Genomic DNA, 21,275 nt, shown 5'->3' with positions numbered 1-21,275 from the left:
GGCTATGTCTGGTTTCCCAACCTCCCTACTACGAGGGGATAGCAACCCAGGGTAATTATATTAACGCCCACAGTCCCCCTCCAAGCCAATGTCTAGGGACAGCCCAACATAAGCTCACAATCTCAGAGGTGTCAGGACGAGGACTATGTCTAGGGAGCATCCCCCGCACCCACCAACACCTGTGTAACCGCATCCTGTCTGTAAGCGATGTCTCTGGTTATGTCACCGGCCCTAATGGTACCTATTGGGCATGTAATACTGGGCTCACCCCCTGCGTTTCAGTCTCGGCCCTCAATGCTACCTCTGATTTTTGTGTGCTCATCGAGTTGTACCCAAGGATAGTTTACCATAACCCAGAGGAGATTTACTCACACTTCGAACTGGGAAGGGACCTCCATCGATATAAAAGAGAACCGGTGTCCCTAACCCTGGCAGTATTACTAGGAGGGCTGACTATGGGAGGGATAGCGGCCGGAGTAGGGACCGGTACCACAGCCCTGCTGGAAACCCAGCAATTTAGGCAGCTCCAAATGGCCATGAATCAAGACTTACAGGCCTTGGAGGAGTCAATAAGTGCTCTAGAAAAATCCTTAACTTCCCTTTCTGAAGTAGTACTACAAAATAGAAGAGGCCTAGACATTCTGTTTTTACAGGAAGGGGGATTATGCGCCGCCCTCAAGGAAGAATGCTGCTTCTATGCCGACCACACTGGGGTGGTACGAGATAGTATGGCGAAATTAAGAAAAAGACTAGAACAGAGACAAAAATTCTTTGAAGAGCAACAGGGATGGTTTGAAGGATGGTTCAGAAGGTCCCCCTGGCTCACCACCCTCATTTCCACCCTACTGGGACCCCTTCTGATCCTATTATTCCTCCTGACGTTTGGGCCCTGTATCATAAATAGACTTGTCCAATTTATCAGGGAACGCATCTCTATTGTTCAGACTTTGGTATTAACCCAGCAATATCAAAGGCTCAACCAGACGGAGCCCGAGTCGCGTCACCAATCTTCCCCATGAATGGAGGATTCCATTCCTGAGATAAGAAAATGGGGGAATGAAAGACCCTCAGCCTCCCCGCCTAACATAACTTAGTTTAGCTGTTCTTGAATAAAGCCTGAGAGGTACTGAGGAGCTCAGTTAAAGGTCAGAAAAACACCCTGTACCCTAGACAAAAGCGTGGGCAGGCTCGGGGAGAAACCACGAGCTGTCCTGGGTTTGAACCTGGCCTCACTTGAATCATCCAATCAGAGCAGGCCTCATTTGCATCCTCCAATCAAAACCCTGTAACCAGGCTTCTTGTTTCTGTACCCGTGCCCTACCCTATAAAAACCCTCTGCTCCAGCCCGTGGGCGCGCCAGTCCCTTGAGCTTCTCGAGAGTCTGTGTCGCCCCGGGTACCCGTGTTCCTGAATAAAGCCTCTTGCTGTTTGCATCTGATTCGTGGTCTCGGTGTCTTCCTTGGAGGCGAGGGTCTCTCCTGAGGGAAGACTGCCTTCGGGGGTCTTTCAGTAGCCGAGGCTGGCCCCAAACTCCTGGATCCTCCTGCCTCAGCCTCACAAGTCAGCCACTTCCCCTAGTCCAGGCCGGCCCTCTTACTGCTGTCCTTTGACAAAAGCTCGCTAACTTGCCAAGGTGACTCAGCTGGTGAGAGTGGAGATCCAATCGTTCGGAAGCCCTTAGTGCTGCAGTAAAAGAAACCCACACGCACACCTCAAAATTTAAAAAGCCAGGACTGGCAGGTAGGGAGTTGGTTAACCGGATCAGGGATGAATATTTTCTTTGTGATCAGTAAAAACCTGACCTTCTAGGAAACAGTTAAGAACTGACAAACCAGGTAGCAAGCGGCTTCCCCGGCTCAGACCACCTCAGCCTCCTCATTGGCCCTCGTCCTCTGACGTCATATCACTGGCGCCCTGGAGGCGGGACTTCCTGGCTGGGTTCGACCAGTTTCGGGCGCGCCGGAAATCCCTCCTGAGGGACGTGAGAGTCTCCCGGTCAGAAGCTCCTGCGGGACTCGGCTTCCTGGTTTGGGAGGAGGGTTTGTGTTTTAGCGTGCGCCGGCTGTGTCGGGGCGGTGAGAAGCAGGAGCTGGGGCATGGACAGCCGCTTGCAGGAGATCCGGGAGCGGCAGAAGTTACGGCGGCAGCTCCTAGCTCAGCAGGTGTGCGCCGGGTGGCAGGGATGTTCAGTGCGCGTGCGCGGCCGCCTTCCCCCCCCCCCCCCCCCCCCCCCCCCCCCCCCCCCCCCGCCTGCCCTTTCTGTGAACTCTGCTGCCAGTGTCAAGGTCTTTGTCCCGAGACTTTTATTCCCTAGTTTCCCCCTGCTCTTAGCTCAAGCGGGTGCGGTGCCTGTCGGAGACATTGTGCAGAAGACCCACCGGTGCTTCTCTTGGGCTTGGCGGACCCCTGGTTGTGGGCACCCTTTTCAGTGGTGGGGATGGATTTGGTAGTTGGAGATAAGCCGTTCATACAAGGGCAAGTGGCCTGCCTGTTAGCCTCTGCATTTCTCTTCACTGTGTAAGCGGTGTTTCGCGTCTTGCTGTTCTTCCAGTTCAGCTTCACGTTGTTGTCAGTGTGGGGGTATGTGCACGTGAGTACAAGTGCCCCCAGGGCTGGAGGTACGGGTGGTTGTAAGCCTCCTAATGTGGGTCCTGGGACTTGAACTCAGGTCCTTTGGAAGAGCAGTGCATGCGCCCAGTTTCACATTCTTGAGATTAATTTTGAAAGAAGTTTGTATTTTCCTGAGATCATGTCGAAAGATTGATTGGGAGCAAACGGAGAGTAAATTTTAGATTCTGCACTAAAATACAGTCTCCCCGCGACCAGTATTTGAATCCTTACTTTGTAATTATTAGAAACAAAGTGTTACGTTCACTTACTAAACAAGGAATGGGTCTCCAAGATTGTTGCTTCCCCTGGCCGCTCCTCACTAGAGAATTAACTGAGATTTGTCTCTCCAAATACTGTCTTCCAAACCTTTCGCTCTCACTGAAGTTTGTAGATGAGTATGTAAATGCTTGACGGTTAGTGGACTACACGTGCAGAGGGTACACATTACACTTTGTTTTACTTAAAATCTGAGGCTGTTTTCATTGCACCATACAAATGGATATAAGAGATGGAGGGAAATGTACAAAACTTTAGTGAGGCAGCTTGCTAAATCCATCGCTAAATATTGGTTCCTCAAAGAACTCTCTGAAGAAATGACTTGTATTCTGAGATATGAATTATAAGTAGAAATTAGTCATGGGGAGGAAATTAGAAAACATTCCAACCATAGGAAGCGGGTGTTGTCCTCTAATCAAAAAGAATTAGAGAAGATTTAATGGAGGAGTTGAAATTGATGAACATTTCATATATTGGAAGAAAATTTTCATTGGAGAAATGAGGATAGTCATATGAAGTGGTAGATTAAAAGAATATTTTGTTTACATTTGTTGCATTCTGCAGAATTTCCCCAGTGCCACCCGAAGTTGACATTACCAATTTTCTTTCTTTCTTTCTTTCTTTCTTTCTTTCTTTCTTTCTTTCTTTTTTCTTTCTTTCTTTCCTTCCTTTCTCTCTCTCTCTCTCTCTCTCTCTCTCTCTCTCTCTCTCTCTCTCTCTTTCTTTTGGTTTTCTGAGACAAGGTTTCTCTATTTAACAGTCCTGGCTGTCCTGGAACTCAATGTATAGACCAGGCTGGCCTTGAACTCACAGAGATTCACCTGCCTCTACCTCCCTATGCTGGGATTAAATGCATGTACCACCACTGCCTGGAGACATTACCATTTTTAAGCTATAGTAAACTTTATTAAAATCTTTGCTTTAATAAAACTGAATAAATTTTTGTGAGAGCATGGGATAGAATACAGTTTATGAAGCAGTCCATATGAAGTGCTTTGCCTTTTTTGGTTATTGCTACTACTGTTAAATTGTTTTTTATTCAGAATTGGCTAAAAGTAATCATCTTAGTTTCAAATATAACCAAATGCATAAAATGTTTTCCAGCTGGCAAAGCCATTCATAATTAAAATGATCTACCAGTTCACTTAGAGTTTATCTTCAAGCCGATGGATAGTGTGTTATGGGAGAGGTTGCTTTCTATAGACTATTTGATATATTAAAATTAGCAACACATTTTGCAGTGTATGAAGAGTGCATTGTGTTTAAAATGTTGTTTTTGCTTCCTAGTTGGGAGCTGAAAGTGCAGACAGCATTGGTGCTGTGTTAAATAGCAAAGATGAGCAGAGGGAGATTGCTGAGACCAGAGAAACGTGCAGGTATGTTGAGCAACTGTGTTTTAGTGATGTGATTACAGTGTGAAAGGATCACTTGTTTTATTTTTCAGTTGTGCTTATTCATGGGGGTTATTTGGGGGGGAGTGAGACACAGTCATGTACCCCATGCTGGCCTTGCAGCACCTCTGCCCGAACCTCATAGGACTGGAATCACCTATTGAGGGTTGATTTTTAATGAACAATTAATTGTAGGTATAAATGTGTTGTTAGGAAAATCGTGAAAATGGAGATTTTGGAAACAGTTTTTTTACTGTCAGTTTGAAATTATGAAATATTACTTTCCAAAAACATTAAGTTCCTATTTATAAAGTAGGTAGAAGTGAAATGTTACACTAAGAATTAGCTTACATACCCTAAGTAATGTGAAATTATAAATTATAACTTTTATGAAATTATAAAAGAATACAACCTAAAAGTAGTATTCATTTGATAATTCAGAAAACATGTCATTTTTAAAATTCTAGTTTATCAATTGTATCAGTTTTGCTTATAGTATATAGTATAACATATACATAAACTAGTATAAATGACATACAGTTTAAAAGTTTCTTTTCATAATACAATCTTTATAGTAGCTTATTTTTTCACTTGGTTTCTCTCTTATAAAGATAGGCTACAAAAATTATTGCCTGTGACTTTTTGGGTGATTTATAAGCTGAATAAATAGATATTTAATCAGGAAACATTTGACTTTGTTCCTATAACTTGTTAATAATACAAGCAGATCTATATGCACCTTTTTATTGTGTGATAGTTGTGGCTTACTTTTCAGGGCTTCCTATGATACCCCTGCTCCAAATTCAAAACGGAAGTGTCTGGATGAAGGAGACACAGATGAAGACAAAGTAGAAGAATATAAGGCAAGTAGGAAATGAGATGGTTTTCTGCATGGTTGAGAAAAAAATTAATCCTTCTAATAGATTCATCTCATTTAGAAAGCTCAATTTTAAGATGTACTAAAATCCTTATGAGTAACCTTTATGTTTTCATTTAAAGACTCACATGAGTTTGCTCGTTTTATGTAAGAGTATGTGAGTTACATATGATTATGTATATAAAACAATATAATTATTGGTAAGCACTGGCAGTAATATTCTTCAGAACAGCAAAAAGGTAAGTGTATCATAAACTTCAGCTGATAGAAATGCAGCAGATTTTGAGTGGCTGCAGCAGTGACTTTTGGCTGACATTCCATATTAACAGCACAAGATAGTATGATTAAAGTATTTTGACAACTCATGACTCCAAGGCAGCTATATAACCATTTCTGAAAGAACCCAAGCTAACTCACTTGTTTTGATTTGATATGATCTTTTACTAATGCAGTGTATTTTGATCACATTAACCCCTAATTATTCTGCATCCATCCCACCTCCCACTCCTCCATCCTCCCTCCCAACTTCATAGCCATGTTTAAAACCCAGAGTCTAGTTTGTGCTGTGCATAGACAACAGAAGAGTGTGTAGCTATTCACTAGATCATGATTAACCTACCAGGAACCGCACCCCTAAAGAATGGACCCTTCCCCCTCCATACAACACTCAGCTCTTAATAATTCCTCAGCTAAGGATGGGGACTCATGAGCCCCTTCACCTTCCATGATGGAGTGTTGACTGGCTTGATGGTTTGTAAGCAACCAGAGCTGCTGTCCGTTCACGAGTACAGCGGTCCTGCCATGTCCATCTCGGTCCTCCACAGTCTCTGCTCTTAGTCTTTTATCCCTCTTCCCCTTTTCTGCTGTGTTCCCTGAGCCTTGGGGGCATGGCTGAATATTCCACAGGTACTTGAGACTTTGACCAGTTGAGTCTGAATTAACTGCTATCCACTGCACAAAGAAACTTCTCTACTAAGTAGTGAAAGCTACACTAACCTATGAGTGTAGAACTAACCTATTTAGAGGGCAGTTTGATACTGTGTCTACTTGGTTCTTCCCTGGGGCTCATGAGCTTCCCAGACATTAAGTCATGGTTAGAGTTACAGGAGCAGGTTTGCGTTTCCTGTTTTAGAGTAGGCCTGAATTTCAGGTAATTGGTTAGTTACCCTCATAACATTCATGCCGTGATTGCACCATACACATACCTTGCCAGGCCAGTTGTTACTGTATCATGAGGGTAACAGCTGGATAAAGCTGTTGGTGAGTTTTCTTTCCCAGTGGCCTACATAGCACTTTCCAGCCTTATAAAAGCCAGCCAGCAGGGAGGAAGCTTTCTAGTTAGTACCACCTTGGTTCCTCTATGTCTTGTGACTCAAGTATGTGTACCCATGCAACAGTGCCTACCATCAGGGGTGCAACCAACAACAATGGCAATGGCCTATTTTGGGGGGTCTTCTTGACACCTCTGACTCAAGAGGAGGTATTCCACACTGGCACTGGGATTTTTATTTGGCAACCCATGGTTTCTGGAAGGTGCATTATCCTCTATATAGGGCAACTTGAATTAAACTCCTTTTTATATATGGCTATGTATTTGAATATCTTATAAAATAGTAGGTGACCATATGACTTTTTCAAACAGCCTTAGTACTAGTTAATTACCCTCCTACACCCACATATATAAACAGCCCCCTCCCATCTCCCTACCCACTTAGCAAAACTTGAGTTTGGTTTCGAACACCTATCCATAGACACCTGCACTCATGTGTACATACCAACATGCAGGCACACATACCTACACATGATTAAAAATAATAAAAATGGGCCTAAAGAGATGGCTCAGTGGTTAAGAGCACTTGCTGCTCTTGCAGAACACCTAGATTCAGTTCCCAGCATCCATACATCTGGGGCCCTCTTCTTATCTCTGAGGGCAAAACACTCATACCCATAAAATAAATAAATCAACAGAATTTTTTTAGAAAGTAAATCTAAAGACTTTAATGCAATGCTAGTATAAACATATCTGAGGCAAATAAAACACACTGCACTTTAAGATGCAATAATTATAGACCAGGCTGGCCTTGAACTCAGACCTGCCTGCCTCTGCCTCCTGAGTGCTGGGATTAAAGGAGTGTGCCACCACACCCAGCTAAATGTGTAGATTTTAAATGTTTTCTTATGTTTCCCTTTTCAAGGATGAGCTAGAATTGCAACAAGAGGAAGAAAATTTGCCATATGAAGAAGAGATTTACAAAGATTCCAGTACCTTCCTTAAGGTAAAATAAAGAATTTTCAAGTCTTAAAACTGTTGACAGTTAAGCTCTGTGCCTGAAAGGACCTAGGACTTAGGACTTTTTCCATTTTTGAGAGATCTCAGTGTTAAAATAAAGATCTTAAATTACTCATGAAATATTCTTCTGAATTTGGATGTTTAGCTGTGATAATGGTGTATTCATATCAATAACTGTTGGTAAATAATGTTTTTAGTTGTGTTTTCAAATATTAGTGCTTTTTCAATCTGTCATAATTTGTACAGCTTCATAATAAAAACACACAAAGTTAGTGTATCTGCCATCAGAGTGCATACTGTGTATTTAATTTTGACCATTTCTTTAGGGAACGCAGAGCTTAAATCCCCATAATGATTACTGCCAACATTTTGTAGACACTGGACATAGACCTCAGAATTTCATCAGGGATGTAGGTATGTCAGATTTATTTGGACTATCCTGCTGTAAAGTATTGTTATATGCATGTGATTTGTGCATTTTGTAGATTATTTCTAACAAAACTTTTTTTAGGCTTGACTTCTTCCTTCGGGTCTCGGGGCTTCTATTCTACCTCCCTCTCTTTTAGCAATGCTGTGTCTCTATTTTTTTTTTTTTTTTTTTTTTTTGGTTTTTCGAGACAGGGTTATTTTTTTATGTAATTTATATACCTTATAATTAATCCATTGAAATGATATAATTCAGTGTTCTTTTAGTGCATAGAGAGCCTTCTGGGCAACTATTACAGCAATCTGTTTTAGAACATTTGCTTCTCTTAAGAAAGCTCTGGCCGGGCGGTGGTGGCGCACGCCTTTAATCCCAGCACTTGGGAGCCAGAGGCAGGTGGATCTCTGCGAGTTCGAGGCCAGCCTGGTCTCCAAAGCGAGTTCCAGGAAAGGTGCAAAGCTACACAGAGAAACCCTGTCTCAAAAAAACCAAAAAAAAGAAAGCTCTGTACGCATTAGCAGGGGGACCACATTCCTTCCTCTAACCTGCCTCTCAGGATTAACCACTAGTAGTCTACCTTTTTTCTTTGTAAGTTTGGCTACTTATTCTGGACATTTCATATAATTGAATTCATGCAACATGGGGCCTTCTGTGATTGGCTCCTTTGAATTAGCCAGTGTTTTCGGAGGTTATTAGTGCTGTAGCATATATCAGTACATCTTTTTATTCCCAAATAATAGTCCATGTAATAAATAAATATACATACATACATACATTTTATTTATTCACTTAGGTTTGCAGTTATGGATTATTATAGATACTCACGTAAAAAGTATTGTATGTCACGTGCTTAGTTTTCTTTGACAAACACTTGGGAATGGAATTGATGGGTCATGTAATTCTTTTTAATTTTTTTTGAAGTGTATTAATTCTATGTTTGAATTTTTGAGGTATCACCCCCAAAGCTTTTCAAACCTGCCATTCCATTTCCTGTTCCTATGAGTAGTGTATAAAGATTCAAGCTTCTTTACATTCTTCTCTGGTGGGTGTTAAGTATGCCATTGTGGATTTGTGTTTGGTTGTTGTGATCTTTTTTTAATTTAAATTTTATTTTATGTATATGATTGTTTTGCATGCTTTATGCCTGTGCATCACTTGCATGCTTGGTGCCCTTGGAGGCCAGAAGGAGTGCTTCAGGTCCCCTGAAGTGGAGTTACATTTGGTTGTGGCTGTGAGCCATCATGTGGGTACTGGGAACTACATGAGTCATCTACAAGAGTAACAAGTGGTCTTGACTACTGAACCATCTCCAGCCAGCACCATGATGTTTTTTTTAATGTTTTGAGAACTTTGTTCATGAGCACTGTATCTGCCTCCCCTCAAGCTCCTCCTGTAACTCCCACCCCATTCCTGGTCTCTTCTTAGTTATTGCTGTTACGTGTCTACATTTGTGTATCCATTTAGTTAAGTGCTTGTGTCCCAGGCTAAGCACATCCTATGTGGTAGCTCACCCCTAGAGGAAACTGATTCTCCCTGTCTCATGGTAGCACCAAGTCCCCATGTCCATGTAGGCATGGCCACTGGTATTGTCATTATTCTGGTCTTGTTCAGGCAACCATGTTGTTGAGATTTCGGAGGTGCGGTTTCCCTATTGCACCTAACAGTAGGTGTGCTAGCCCTCTGGCTCTTAGTAACAGTGTACTGGCTCCTATAATCTGTCCACTCCCTCTTCCGTGATTTTCCCTGAGCCGTAAGGTGTAAGGGCTCTGTTGTAGATGTATCAGTTGGAGTTGGGCACTCACGGTCCCCTGTTCTCTGTCTTTTGACCAGTTGTGCATCTCTGTAATAGGCCCCATCTGGTGCAAAAAAGAAGCTTCTTTGATGTGAGGGTGAGAGCTGCTGTTACCTGTGGATATAAGGATAAGTTTAGAATATAGTTAGAAATTATATTGGTTCAGGAAAATGACAGTAGTCGGTACTCTGAGGTCTGTGACCTCCAGTCACAATAGTTTCAGTAGGTTTACAGTACTAGGCATGAACTCCTTCCTATTGAGAGGGCCTTAAGTCCAAATAGATGGCTGTTGATTACCCCCAAAATGTAAGTGCCACTATTGTACCACTGGGGATATTTTGCAGGGTCAATCATTGTTGTGGTTCATAGGCTTTAAAGCTGGCTTGGACTACCATTTGCTCCTCTCCCTTGGCAGCTTGAATAGCACGTTCAAATATTACCGAGAGCCAGCCCTCAGGGAGGAGGCTTCCAGGTCAGTCCTAGCTCGATTCTTCCAACTCCTGTGTCCAGAGTGTGTGATGTCTTAAAGTCTTAAAGTTTAGACTAGGTTGGTGCACTGGATTTGTTTTGTGGTTTTGTTTTTTAAGATAGCCTCATTGTGTAGCCCAAGATGGCCTAAGCGTTCTATCTCCCAAGTGAACATCCTTTTGCCTTAGCCTCTGGGTAGCAATAATCACAAGTCTCTGCCATCAGGCCCACATTCTGCTGTGGTTTTGATTTTTATTTTCTTGGAGACCAATGATAAGCTTAGCATCCCATAGGCACATTAACCCACTTAAATATCTTGTAAGAAATAACTAAATATTTTGCTTATATTGTACATTTTTTGTTTTTTTCCTATTGAATTAAAAGAGTTCTTTGTATTTTCTGTACATACACACATGATTTATAAATATTTTAGCTCATTCTGCTAGTTGTATTTTTAGTTTCTTGATAGTATCATTGTAATACAAAAATTTAAATGTGATATAACTAAATTCTGTCAGCTGTAAGCATCATCACCCCTGAAGAATTAATTTAAATGTGATTTTTATATATTGTTTTTCTCACTAGTAGGGCTTGAACTCGGGTTCTTGTGTATGCTAAGCAAGTGCCAAGCCCTATTTTATTTTATCATTTTGAGACAGGGTCTGTGTAGGCTGTTGGACTGACCGTGAACTTACTATGTGGCCCAGCCAAGCCTTCAACTTGTGATCCTTTTGCTTCAGCCTGTTCAGTGGTTGAGATTACAGGAGTATACCACCACTCCAGGCTCTGATTTTAATGTTCTTATAAGTAGAACTTAAGGATAGCATTAAAAAGTTACAGTCAATTGTATACTCATATTTGAATATAGAGTCATCTCTTAAGATACCTGATTTCCCAAGATAAATATATGTATAAAATTGTTGTAAATTGAGAAGAGGTTGTTGTATTAATTTTACTTTGAATCAAGTGGAGATTTGAATTAAAACTAAGATCTAAAATATCTTATATTGATGTAGCAAAAAAACAAAACAAAACAAAAAACCCAGTGAATATTTTTTATGATAGCATGATAAAAGGTACCTGATTTTTCCAAGGTCTTAATGCCAAAAAACAAGGACCAAGGCTGTTGTAGATCTCCATGCACCAAACAAGATGCCTCAGATCTGCTCATCAGATCATAGAGGAAGACAGGTTCAGATTGCTTCAGGTTCTACCTTCTAGTCTGTAGACTAGAGACTGACTGTTGTGTTCAAACCCGACAGCAATACAATCTTCAAACTTTTTTATTTGAAATGTGATTCACGTCACTGACTGAAGGAGCTTTACAAGCTTTTTCCCTCTTATTCTTCATGTTAAAGACTGTTTTGTTTTGTTTTTTTAATTTACTATTTTTAATTAGGTGTATGTGTTTGTGTGTGAGTATGTTCATGTGAGTGCATGTGTCTCCAGAAGCTGGAAGAGGGCTTCAGATCCCCTGGACCTGGAGTCATAGGCATTTGTGAGCCATCTGATGTGAATGCAGAGAACCAAAGTTAGGTCCTCTGGAAGTGCAGCAAGTGTTCTTACTGCTGATCCATCTCTCCTGCCCCCATGGTTTTAGTTTTTAAGATCTTTATGTAATTTATTTTCTTATTAGTGTTTCTTATGTATGGAAAACAAAAATAAAGATGAACTACAGATTTTAATTTAAAGTGATGGTCAAGGACGACATAACTCTTGTATTTATCAGTGCTAACTTCAATTGAACTGAAATTTAGGATGTACTATTTTTTCCTCCTTAGGTTTAGCTGACAGATTTGAAGAATACCCTAAACTTAGGGAACTTATCAGACTAAAGGATGAGTTAATAGCTAAATCAAATACTCCTCCTATGTAAGTATTCAAAGCTTTTTCTTTTTAACTCTGACTCACAGTATCAGTCTGTTTATTCTGTAGCCTTAGTCTTTCTTATTTTTAGTAAACGATATTATTTTGAAACTCTGGTGTCAAGTCTATAGTGGCTTCTCATTTAATCCTCTAGGTAATTTGGGAGGCTTGTGAATTCTGCCTCACAGTTTCCATCTGTAAGGTGGAGTTGCCCTCCTGGAGCTGGTAGCATTGAAACTGCCTTGCAAAGCCTGGCTCATGATGCTTTGCTACATATTCTTGCATTCTTGTTTATGAGGTGGGGAATCACTGTACTGCTCTCTTCTCAGTAGAGCTTGTTGTGGGCAAGTCTGGTCCTCTACCTGTTACCTAAATGACAGGAAAGTGCTTGTCCTTCAGAGATAGTGATGACTTCACTAAAGCCTGTGGTTTTCAGTTTAAGCATTAGCCTTAAATAGAAGAAAAAAAAATCCCTATATTTAAAATATCTTGAATTGGGGACCCGTGAGATGACTCCATGGGTAAAGGTGCTTGTTGTCCAGTTTTGTATGCCTAGTGACCTGAGTTCCAAATCCAGAAACCTGTGTAGAGGTGGAAGGAGAGAACCAAGGGCACAGGTTTGCCTCTGACCACCATCTGAACACCATGGCCTGCCCTCCCCACCCCCAGTAATAATAAATAAATGTCCTCTTAAAAAGTGTCTTGAACTTAAAATACTTCCATACTGTGTAAAAATAACTTCATTAAAAACCCGTCATTCATTAGGTAGTGTGACAGCACCATTAATGTAAACATATTTATTAATGAGCAGCTCATAAAAGTAAATAATGTCCATACATAGAAACTCTTAAAGGAGGAATTTGAAACTTAGACAGATGTCATTTTTCTAACCTAATTAGATAATGATACACTAGTGCAAATAATGTTACATAATACAAAAATCAAAATAGATTAAAGATGACATCTAAGTGTAAATTTTCAGTATAATAATAAATGGAGAATATATTCTTGGTATACATAGAGAATAATATACTTTTCACTTTGTTGTAAATATGTCCATGTCCTAAGGAAGATGTTGCTTGATGATATAAAGTCTGCAGTAAAACAAAAGACCTACTAAAGCTATTTAGTAGTTAGCTCATGATTATCTTGTTAATAATGTTTAGCAATAATTATCCAATAATACTGGGTAAGGAATTCCCTTCATTACCACTGGAGATATTTCAAAATCCTTTCCCCTTTTGTTAGGTACTTACAAGCAGACATAGAAGCCTTTGACATCAGAGAATTGACCCCCAAATTTGATGTGATTCTTCTGGAGCCTCCTTTGGAAGAATACTATAGAGAGACTGGCATCACCGCAAATGAGAAGTGCTGGACGTGGGATGACGTATGGTGAAACTTTATATGAAATATTTACCTTTCAGATGAATATGTGCTTATTTGGTCTGAAAGTGGAGTTCTGAGTACACTACATTGTGGTTCTTATGAGTTTAGTCTTCTATTTGACAGTCATTGAGGTTTTGAAGGTTTTAATGAGGTTAGTGAGATCATCCAATTGGCACGTGAACTGGACTAGACTGCAGTAAGTATGAACAAAGAGACAGCAGAAGACTTTCAGTACTCAGTAAGAGAAGCTTCCTGCAGATACCTGGGCACAAGTGGGCCTCTTGCTTCAGCCACCCAAGCTGTCTGGCTATAGGCATATGCCACCACACCCAACTTACATTTCATTTTGTCAATAACTGTGGGCTCTCTTAACCTCTGACTGTTTCTTTTATAACCCCTGTAGTAAAATTGCATCATTCTGTAAGTGTATCTTTCTATCAACTTTTTCTCTTGAACACATATGGAAAACAAGTTTATGTGTGTGTATTTTTGCACATGTATGTGTGGTGCTTGTATATAGAATAACAAAACAGCAGCATATCAAAGTAATTTCAGGCATAGGATTTATTATATCTGAAGAATACATCTGTAGAGATCCTAATACGTCTCAATAGTTATTCTTTGAATTTATGATAAATGGCAAACCTTATGCACTATTATTTTGGTTCCTTCTAGATTATGAAGTTAGAAATCGATGAGATCGCAGCTCCTCGGTCATTTATATTCCTCTGGTGCGGTTCTGGGGAAGGACTGGACCTTGGGAGAGTAGTAAGTAGTTTGTTATTTTGTTCTCAGTTCCTTTTCAGGTGGATTCTTACGTTCATTAGGGAAAAAAATACGTTTTACAGGCTACAGAATTAGTGTTCTTTGTCTTCAGTTTCTGAACTAGTTTAAAAATAATTTAGAATTAAAAACATAAGGTACTTTATGTTTTTTTGAGGTATATCAAATATGTGATATTTGGTTGCAGTGACAAGAAAAGTAACTAATGTAATATTTAAAAGATTTATTTAATATGTATTATGCCTTTATTTCTTTTTCTGTCTGCATTAGAGCAGAATTGTTGTGGTGCTCTGAAATTTGGTATCCCTCTAGAAAATTTCTTAATTCTGGTTATTTTAAGTATTTTTTTAAGGATTTAATTTTGAAATTATTTCTAGTGTTTACGAAAATGGGGTTATAGAAGATGTGAAGATATTTGTTGGATTAAAACCAATAAAAACAATCCTGGAAAGACGAAGACTCTAGATCCAAAGGCAGTTTTTCAGAGAACAAAGGTATTGCCTTTTTTCACTTTCTTTTCTATATTCTCATTCTCTCAGACTTCTCTAAATTAGTGTATACTACGAAAGTAATTTCAGTGGTAAGGCTCTCATGCTTGTAAAGTAGGTTACAAGCTTTATTACATTTATTACATTTTTACTTTTTTACATTTTTACTTCATTTTATTTTACCTTATTACGTTTATTACTTATTACATTTATTACATTGCAACTTAAAAAAGTATCTCCTTCGCCATCTTGGACCAGTGCGCACTGCTAGACAGTGGCTCCCTGTATATAGTAAACTGGCATAATTCCAGTTTAGATGTATGCTGTGATACAGAAGTTTTCCCTTCTCTAAGCTCAGGAAGAATAAATGACTATAGCACTTAATAGCTGACCAGTTAGCCATGTTTGCCTAATCTTGTCCTTTTCCTCCTTTTTTTGTTTTGTTTTGTTTTTTTTCGAGACAAGGTTTCTCTGTGTAGTCCTGGCTGTCCTGGAACTCACTCTGTAGACCTGGCTGGCCTCGAACTCACAGAGATCCACCTGGCTTTGCCTCCCGAGTGCTGGGATTAAAGGCGTGTGCCACCACCACCCAGCAAATCTTGCCTTTTTCTGTACAAGAACCACTGAGGACTTCTGCATGTGACTCTGTCTGCTAGTTTAAGCTGTAAGAGCTTTTGCATATTACACTTTGGAAGCCACTGGAGGGAGTATCTGTCTTACTGAGTCTTCCTTGAACCAGATCATGTACATGACAGGATTTAGAAAATCTCCAGGGTGGTGAAGCTTTGGAATTGCTGAGAAGGAGGTGTGCCTGGAAGCAGCCTAGAATTCAATTCCATCCTCCTTACCCTACTCCTTATCATATGTATCCTCCTATCTGGCTCCTTGAGTTGTGCATTTTTTTCTAATAAACATGCTATAGTAAGTAAAGCACTTTTCTTAAGTCCATGAGCCACCCAGGCAAACGTTTAAACTCAGGAGGATCATTGCAACCTCTAATTTATATTTGCATTTTTAATTTATATAATTGGTCAGAAGCATATGATTTTGGATTCAAACTTGAAGTTGGAGTGCCGTCTTAGGATCATATGCCTTTAACCACTGGGGTCTGTACCAGTGAGGTAGATTGTGTTATAACTGAACTGATGTGGAACTCCAGTGGGGAAAGTGGAGAGTTACGTGGTTCATACCTGTGTTGGAAGTGATGTAGGACTTGGAAATGAAAGTATTTGAGAGCATGTAGAAGTGGAAAGAAATGTTTTTCTTATTTACTTGGCAATTGCCTGACAGCCAGGGATCTAGGCTTTTCTGTCATAATTTTATCATAAACATTCCAATGACCCATAGAAATGAATTTGTTTTAGAATTGATTGAGGACATTGAAAACGTTACATCTATGAAATATGATTGTTGGTAATGAGAATTAATTGGACTGCTCTGTTATAGGAACATTGCCTCATGGGGATCAAAGGAACTGTGAAGCGAAGCACAGATGGGGACTTCATTCATGCTAATGTTGACATTGACTTAATTATCACAGAAGAACCTGAGATCGGCAATATAGAAAAACCTGTAGAAATTTTTCATATAATAGAGCATTTTTGTCTTGGAAGAAGACGTCTTCATCTGTTTGGAAGAGATAGTACTATCAGGCCAGGTGAGACCTCAGTTTTGAAAAGATAGTTTCATTATTCTTTGAGATGCAGTTCTAAGCTAATAGGACATAGTGTTGTTTAAAATAGAAGTTTTACATATTTGATTCCTCTTCTCTGTACTTCACATGTGAGCAGTTTTATCCTAGCAGACAGAGAAGGCAGAGATTTCCTGTACACTCTGCCCCACACGTGCATTGCCTCCCCAATTGTCAGTAGTCATTACATAACTGTGCAAAGTTCATATTTACGTTAGGGTTGATGTTGGGTGTAGTGTTTATGGATTTAGACAAGTTGGTCATAGTGTATGTCAACCATTGTAATATTACACCGAGTACTTCTGCTGCCTGAAAGTCCTCTCTGCTCTACTTAGTTTTTGGTACCTTGTAGTTATACACATTTTGGGGTTATAGTGATGTTTCTGTCCATGTGTGTAGCAAGGTCAGGGTAATTGAAGTATCTATCTCCTCAGTTTCTCTTTGGATTGGAAAAGTTTTGAATCTTCTATGCTGTTTTGACATTCTCAGTTGTCACTCATAGTTAACTCTGCATCACTGCGCCTTCCTGCCCTTCTGTGCACTCTCCTCCCCATTGCTCTTACCTGACCTTTGTAACCTCTGTTCTAGTCTCTGCATCCTTCAGATGAACTTTTTGTTTCTACCTGTAAATGAGAATATCTGGTATTTGTTCTTTGCCCGAATTATTTCAGTTAACATAATGCCCTCCACTTCCATTACACTCAACAACAGAATTTCATCCTTTTTGTGTATATGACAGTCATTTTATCCATTCATCCATTAGTGGTCACTTCCATATCCTGCTTGTGAATAGTGCTATAGTAAACAAAAGGACTTTGTGGTTTTAGTTCCTTTAGTTATGTACCCAGGAGTGGGATCTTTGGGTCATACAAAGTCCTCATCCTGGTTTTCTGAGAAACCTCTGTACTGTGTTCCAGTAACAGCTCTTCTCATGTACATTTCCATCAGTAGCATGTGAGAGTTCCCCTTTCTCTGCAGCCTCTCCAGCCATAGGAGTTTCCTTTCCCTTGGATCACAGCCACTCGTGACTGGGGTGAGAGGATAGCTCCGTGCTTCTGTTTCCTTGGTTATGAATGGTGGTGTGCATTTCTGTTCATCTCCTTGGCTGTTGTGTCTTTAGAGGAGTCATTGCCCGTGGAAAGATGACATGAGGAGCAATAGCGTTGTGCTTGAACTCCTAGGACCTAAGAACTGAGTATATTTTGTCTAAGAGAAAAGATTTAATGAGAAAACAAATAAATAGGAAAGATATATGTATATACTTTATGAAATTTTAACCCAACCCAAACTTGTTATATCCTAAAATATTTTTTTATTGTTTAGTGGTATTTTAACAATATAGTACATGGATGGGGAACAGTGAGGATGATTTTTCACAAAAGCCATAATCTAGCATAAGAAGCAAGGCATATGCATATGAACCCTTTTACGATATGACCATGGGTGTTGTACATTCTATACAGAGATGGTGGCTGTGTGGGTAATTGAGCCAGCTTTAAGAATGTGGTGAGGCTTTGAACTAGCTCCTACAGGACCAATAAAAGAGAAAGGAGATGGAAAGTCTCATTGGTTTTTTTCCCCTTTATTTCAGGCTGGCTCACAGTTGGACCAACGCTCACAAATAGTAACTACAATGCAGAGACATACGCATCCTATTTCAGTGCCCCCAATTCGTACCTGACTGGATGTACAGAGGAAATCGAGAGGCTCAGACCCAAGTCACCTCCTCCCAAGTCCAAGTCCGACCGTGGCGGTGGAGCGCCCAGAGGTGGAGGGAGAGGGGGAACATCTGCTGGCCGAGGTCGAGAAAGAAACAGATCCAATTTCCGAGGAGAAAGAGGTGGCTTCAGGGGTGGTCGTGGAGGTACACACAGAGGTGGCTTTCCACCGCGGTAACTTCAACACTTGACAAGGACCCTCTGGCTTCTGTTGTGGAGACGAACTTTAGAACTCACTCCCAGCTTGCACTTTGCTTTAGTTTCTATGCTGCCAGAAAGACCTTAGCTACCCCCACCCCACCCCCAGGTCCTTGCAGTTGTCACAGAGACTGCAGTACTGCTCAGGGTAGGTGAGTCACGTGCACGCAGCCGGACGGAATGACTGATTTCACCCGAGGCTTTGGCTTGGAAATAGGTAAGCAGTGGCTTCTGCATCTCAGGAGCATGGCAGGAGTCGGGGCTGTGTTGTTCTTGGCCATGGCTTCCACGGCAACGGGAGACCGGGAACCTGGGTAGAACAGACTGGTGGTGAGCCTCTTTTGGGCCTTTAACATTTTCTTGTTGAAACACTAGAAAGATGTAGACCATTTCCTCCTTATTTTTAAATCCTAAAAAATAACTTGAAGTATCATTTGAGTACTGAAGACTGAGAGATGAAATGAAATCACTTTCTTCCAGATCAGGATCCGAGGGGTGCTAGAGCCCTCAGGGTAGGTAAAGGAAGAGGTAGAACTTAGTAGATTTAAAAAACCAAACCAAAAACTTATCATAATGTAAATTGTGCAGCTACAGATGACTCATAATCATGCTTCTTAAGAAGCAAAAGAAGGCACATACCCAAGTCGGAGGGCTGTGGTGTGGACTTGATCTTGGATTGATGTGTCTTAACAAAGGTGAAAACAGATTTGCCAGGGGGTTGGTTTAGACATTTTACAGAATAAATGCTTGGTGATGAGGAAATGACATAAATCTTTAAAGTTGCTACTGAAAACATTTTATGTAAAAGCAATTACATAAAACCCACAAGAACATAGCTTGGAAGATGGGACTGCAGTTGACTTCTGTTAAAACTGTGGTGCATTTCTCTCCACGGGGCTGGTTGTCGTGGGCTGTGGAAAGCTTCATGCTTGTTGTGTTTCCACACCTTAACTCATGCTTGAATGGATTTGGATATGCCAGATGAGATAATACATTATTGTTCTTGGTGACTCCTTTTTTATTTTGCTATAACTTTTCTAATAAAACTTTAAAACTTTGAAATTTGAGTTGGTTTTCCTTAAACACAAATGGGAAGGGCCCGACCTAAAATGAAGGTCTTCTTTTGGATTGCATGTGCGTTCCCCTGTCACAGATGGGTATACATGAGAGCCATGGAACACAGTTGGAAGGACTGACACATTAAATGCTTGCTGAGCTTGGCTTTCTCAAACCAGCTGGTGCTTTCTAGTGCAGACGACCTTTAGATAGCACAGATGGGTAGAATATTTGCTGTCATGGTGTTTTTAATTTCAGTAATTATACATTATCCAAAAGCAAAACTGTGTGCCAGATTTGACCTGTAAGGAGAAGGTAGGAATTCCCATTGGTTCAGTGATGGCTTCTTAGGAGATCTGACTAAGGAGTATCCCTTCCCTCCATAGATTCTCTGTCAAATTCTCGTGTTCCAAATTCTGGGCATAAAGGACAGTGGCAATATGGTGTTGACTTGGCCTAGGCTCCTATCAGATATGTTTCGTAGTTCATCTCACAGAGAGAGAGTAGATTCTTTGTAGTTTGGAGCTTAGATCCACAGCTCATCTTATGTAGGAAAGCAGTAAAATCAGTTGGTCGAGGAAAGAAGGTAACAATTAGAATTCATCCATTTACAGTGCTGTGCCCAGCATGATGGTGCACACCTGTAATCCCAGTACTTGGAGGGCAGAGACGGTGGATCTTTGTGAGTTCATATTGTCACAAAGATCTATAAAAACGGGTTTTTAGTTGCTTTAGTTGTTCCTGGACAGTAAAAGTTGTGGCATAGCCTTACGTTTCTTTAAAGTTTCAGAGCAGCATGCCTGGCATTACATAGCATTCAGCTCCAGGTAGTATGGCCAGGGCAGTGTCCATTTCTAGCAGGAGCCATTCTTCCCACATCTCTCCTTTCAAAGGATGCGAAGGAGGAGGCTCAAAGTGCTTAGACTTCGTGCTTCACAGGGAAGTAGTTGATATCACCTACAGTTCTATAGTGAAGAGTGCTGTACCCAAGCAAAACTATCCTGTTCTGTTAGAGCCACTTATGGAGATGATGGTCAGGAGTAACAGCTTCTGAAAGGTAAAGCTGTCAGCCTGGAAGTGCTAGGGAGGCAGTCACATTCAGAGTTAGGCTAGGTCCATACTGCAGCAGCTGTATGGACCCCGAGGCTGTGGTGAATTGGGGAGCTACATTTTGAGCCCTTATGTGGAGAAACAAACCACACACACGCCCATTCTGCTAAAGCTAAGTAAGGGCCACGAATTATTCTCACTTAAGGCCACTTGTGGACAGAGGTGAGATAGATTGTTACAGCTGTCACTAGGAGTGATTGCAGCCTATGTCTTTATACCATCTCAATTGCTGATTTACACATTCTAATTGGTTATAGCAGCTTATGTTTTAAAGCATGCTGGAGGCCAGGAGTAGAGCACTGTGCCTTGAATGTTTAAGGCCCTGGGCTCAATCTCAAGCATCCCAAACTCACCACCAAAACAAAATGTACAAAATGCTATAATATCAGAGTTCATTTGGACTTTATCATTGTCCTCTCCTTAATGTTTGTTGATTAGAGTGAAATTTAGCTAGTCTCAAGTATATACAGTCAGTTATGAAGCTATAAATCTAGGACTTCCCATAACATTTCTCCAGCAGAAAACTCATTTTCTGGATGATCATACCACTCCTGCTTCCAAGCCCTCCATCACTTACTCAGGTGTGAACATTGTTATATTGCCAGAGAAAAAACTAACTCCCTTAGTCTAAATGATTTGGACATTTTTTTCTAATAAATACTTCCTTTAGAGCTAAACAGAATGTTCAAATGATCACTATATGTATGTGTTATAGATCTTCCTTTTAACTGAAAGTGATTATGAACAGAAGATGAGGTAGATTCTCTCTCCACTTGAGATGGAGTCAGAATCCTCAAAGTTTAACAGTGTAAAATGCACACAGACCCAAGTATATACCGCAGAATTGAA

The 21,275-nt window shown here is 40.6% G+C and overlaps 1 protein-coding gene across 1 annotated transcript; it reads left to right on the top strand.

Moving 5' to 3' along the window:
- Positions 1-1,957: 1,957 nt before the first annotated feature.
- On the top strand, positions 1,958-19,322 carry Mettl14 (methyltransferase 14, N6-adenosine-methyltransferase subunit). The gene is made up of 11 exons (XM_059266200.1): positions 1,958-2,162; positions 4,174-4,262; positions 5,053-5,140; positions 7,350-7,430; positions 7,771-7,858; positions 11,910-12,000; positions 13,243-13,384; positions 14,059-14,151; positions 14,544-14,660; positions 16,101-16,311; positions 17,936-19,322. The coding sequence occupies exons 1-11, from the start codon at positions 2,097-2,099 to the stop codon at positions 18,238-18,240; spliced, it is 1,371 nt and encodes a 456-aa protein (XP_059122183.1). The 5' UTR covers positions 1,958-2,096; the 3' UTR covers positions 18,241-19,322.
- The last annotated feature ends 1,953 nt before the right edge of the window (positions 19,323-21,275 follow it).

Source organism: Peromyscus eremicus, chromosome 6 (assembly GCF_949786415.1).
Source record: "Peromyscus eremicus chromosome 6, PerEre_H2_v1, whole genome shotgun sequence".
Lineage (NCBI taxonomy): Eukaryota > Metazoa > Chordata > Mammalia > Rodentia > Cricetidae > Peromyscus > Peromyscus eremicus.
The sequence above is the reverse complement of the archived record's forward strand: the minus strand, read 5'-3'. Positions and strand labels throughout refer to the sequence as shown.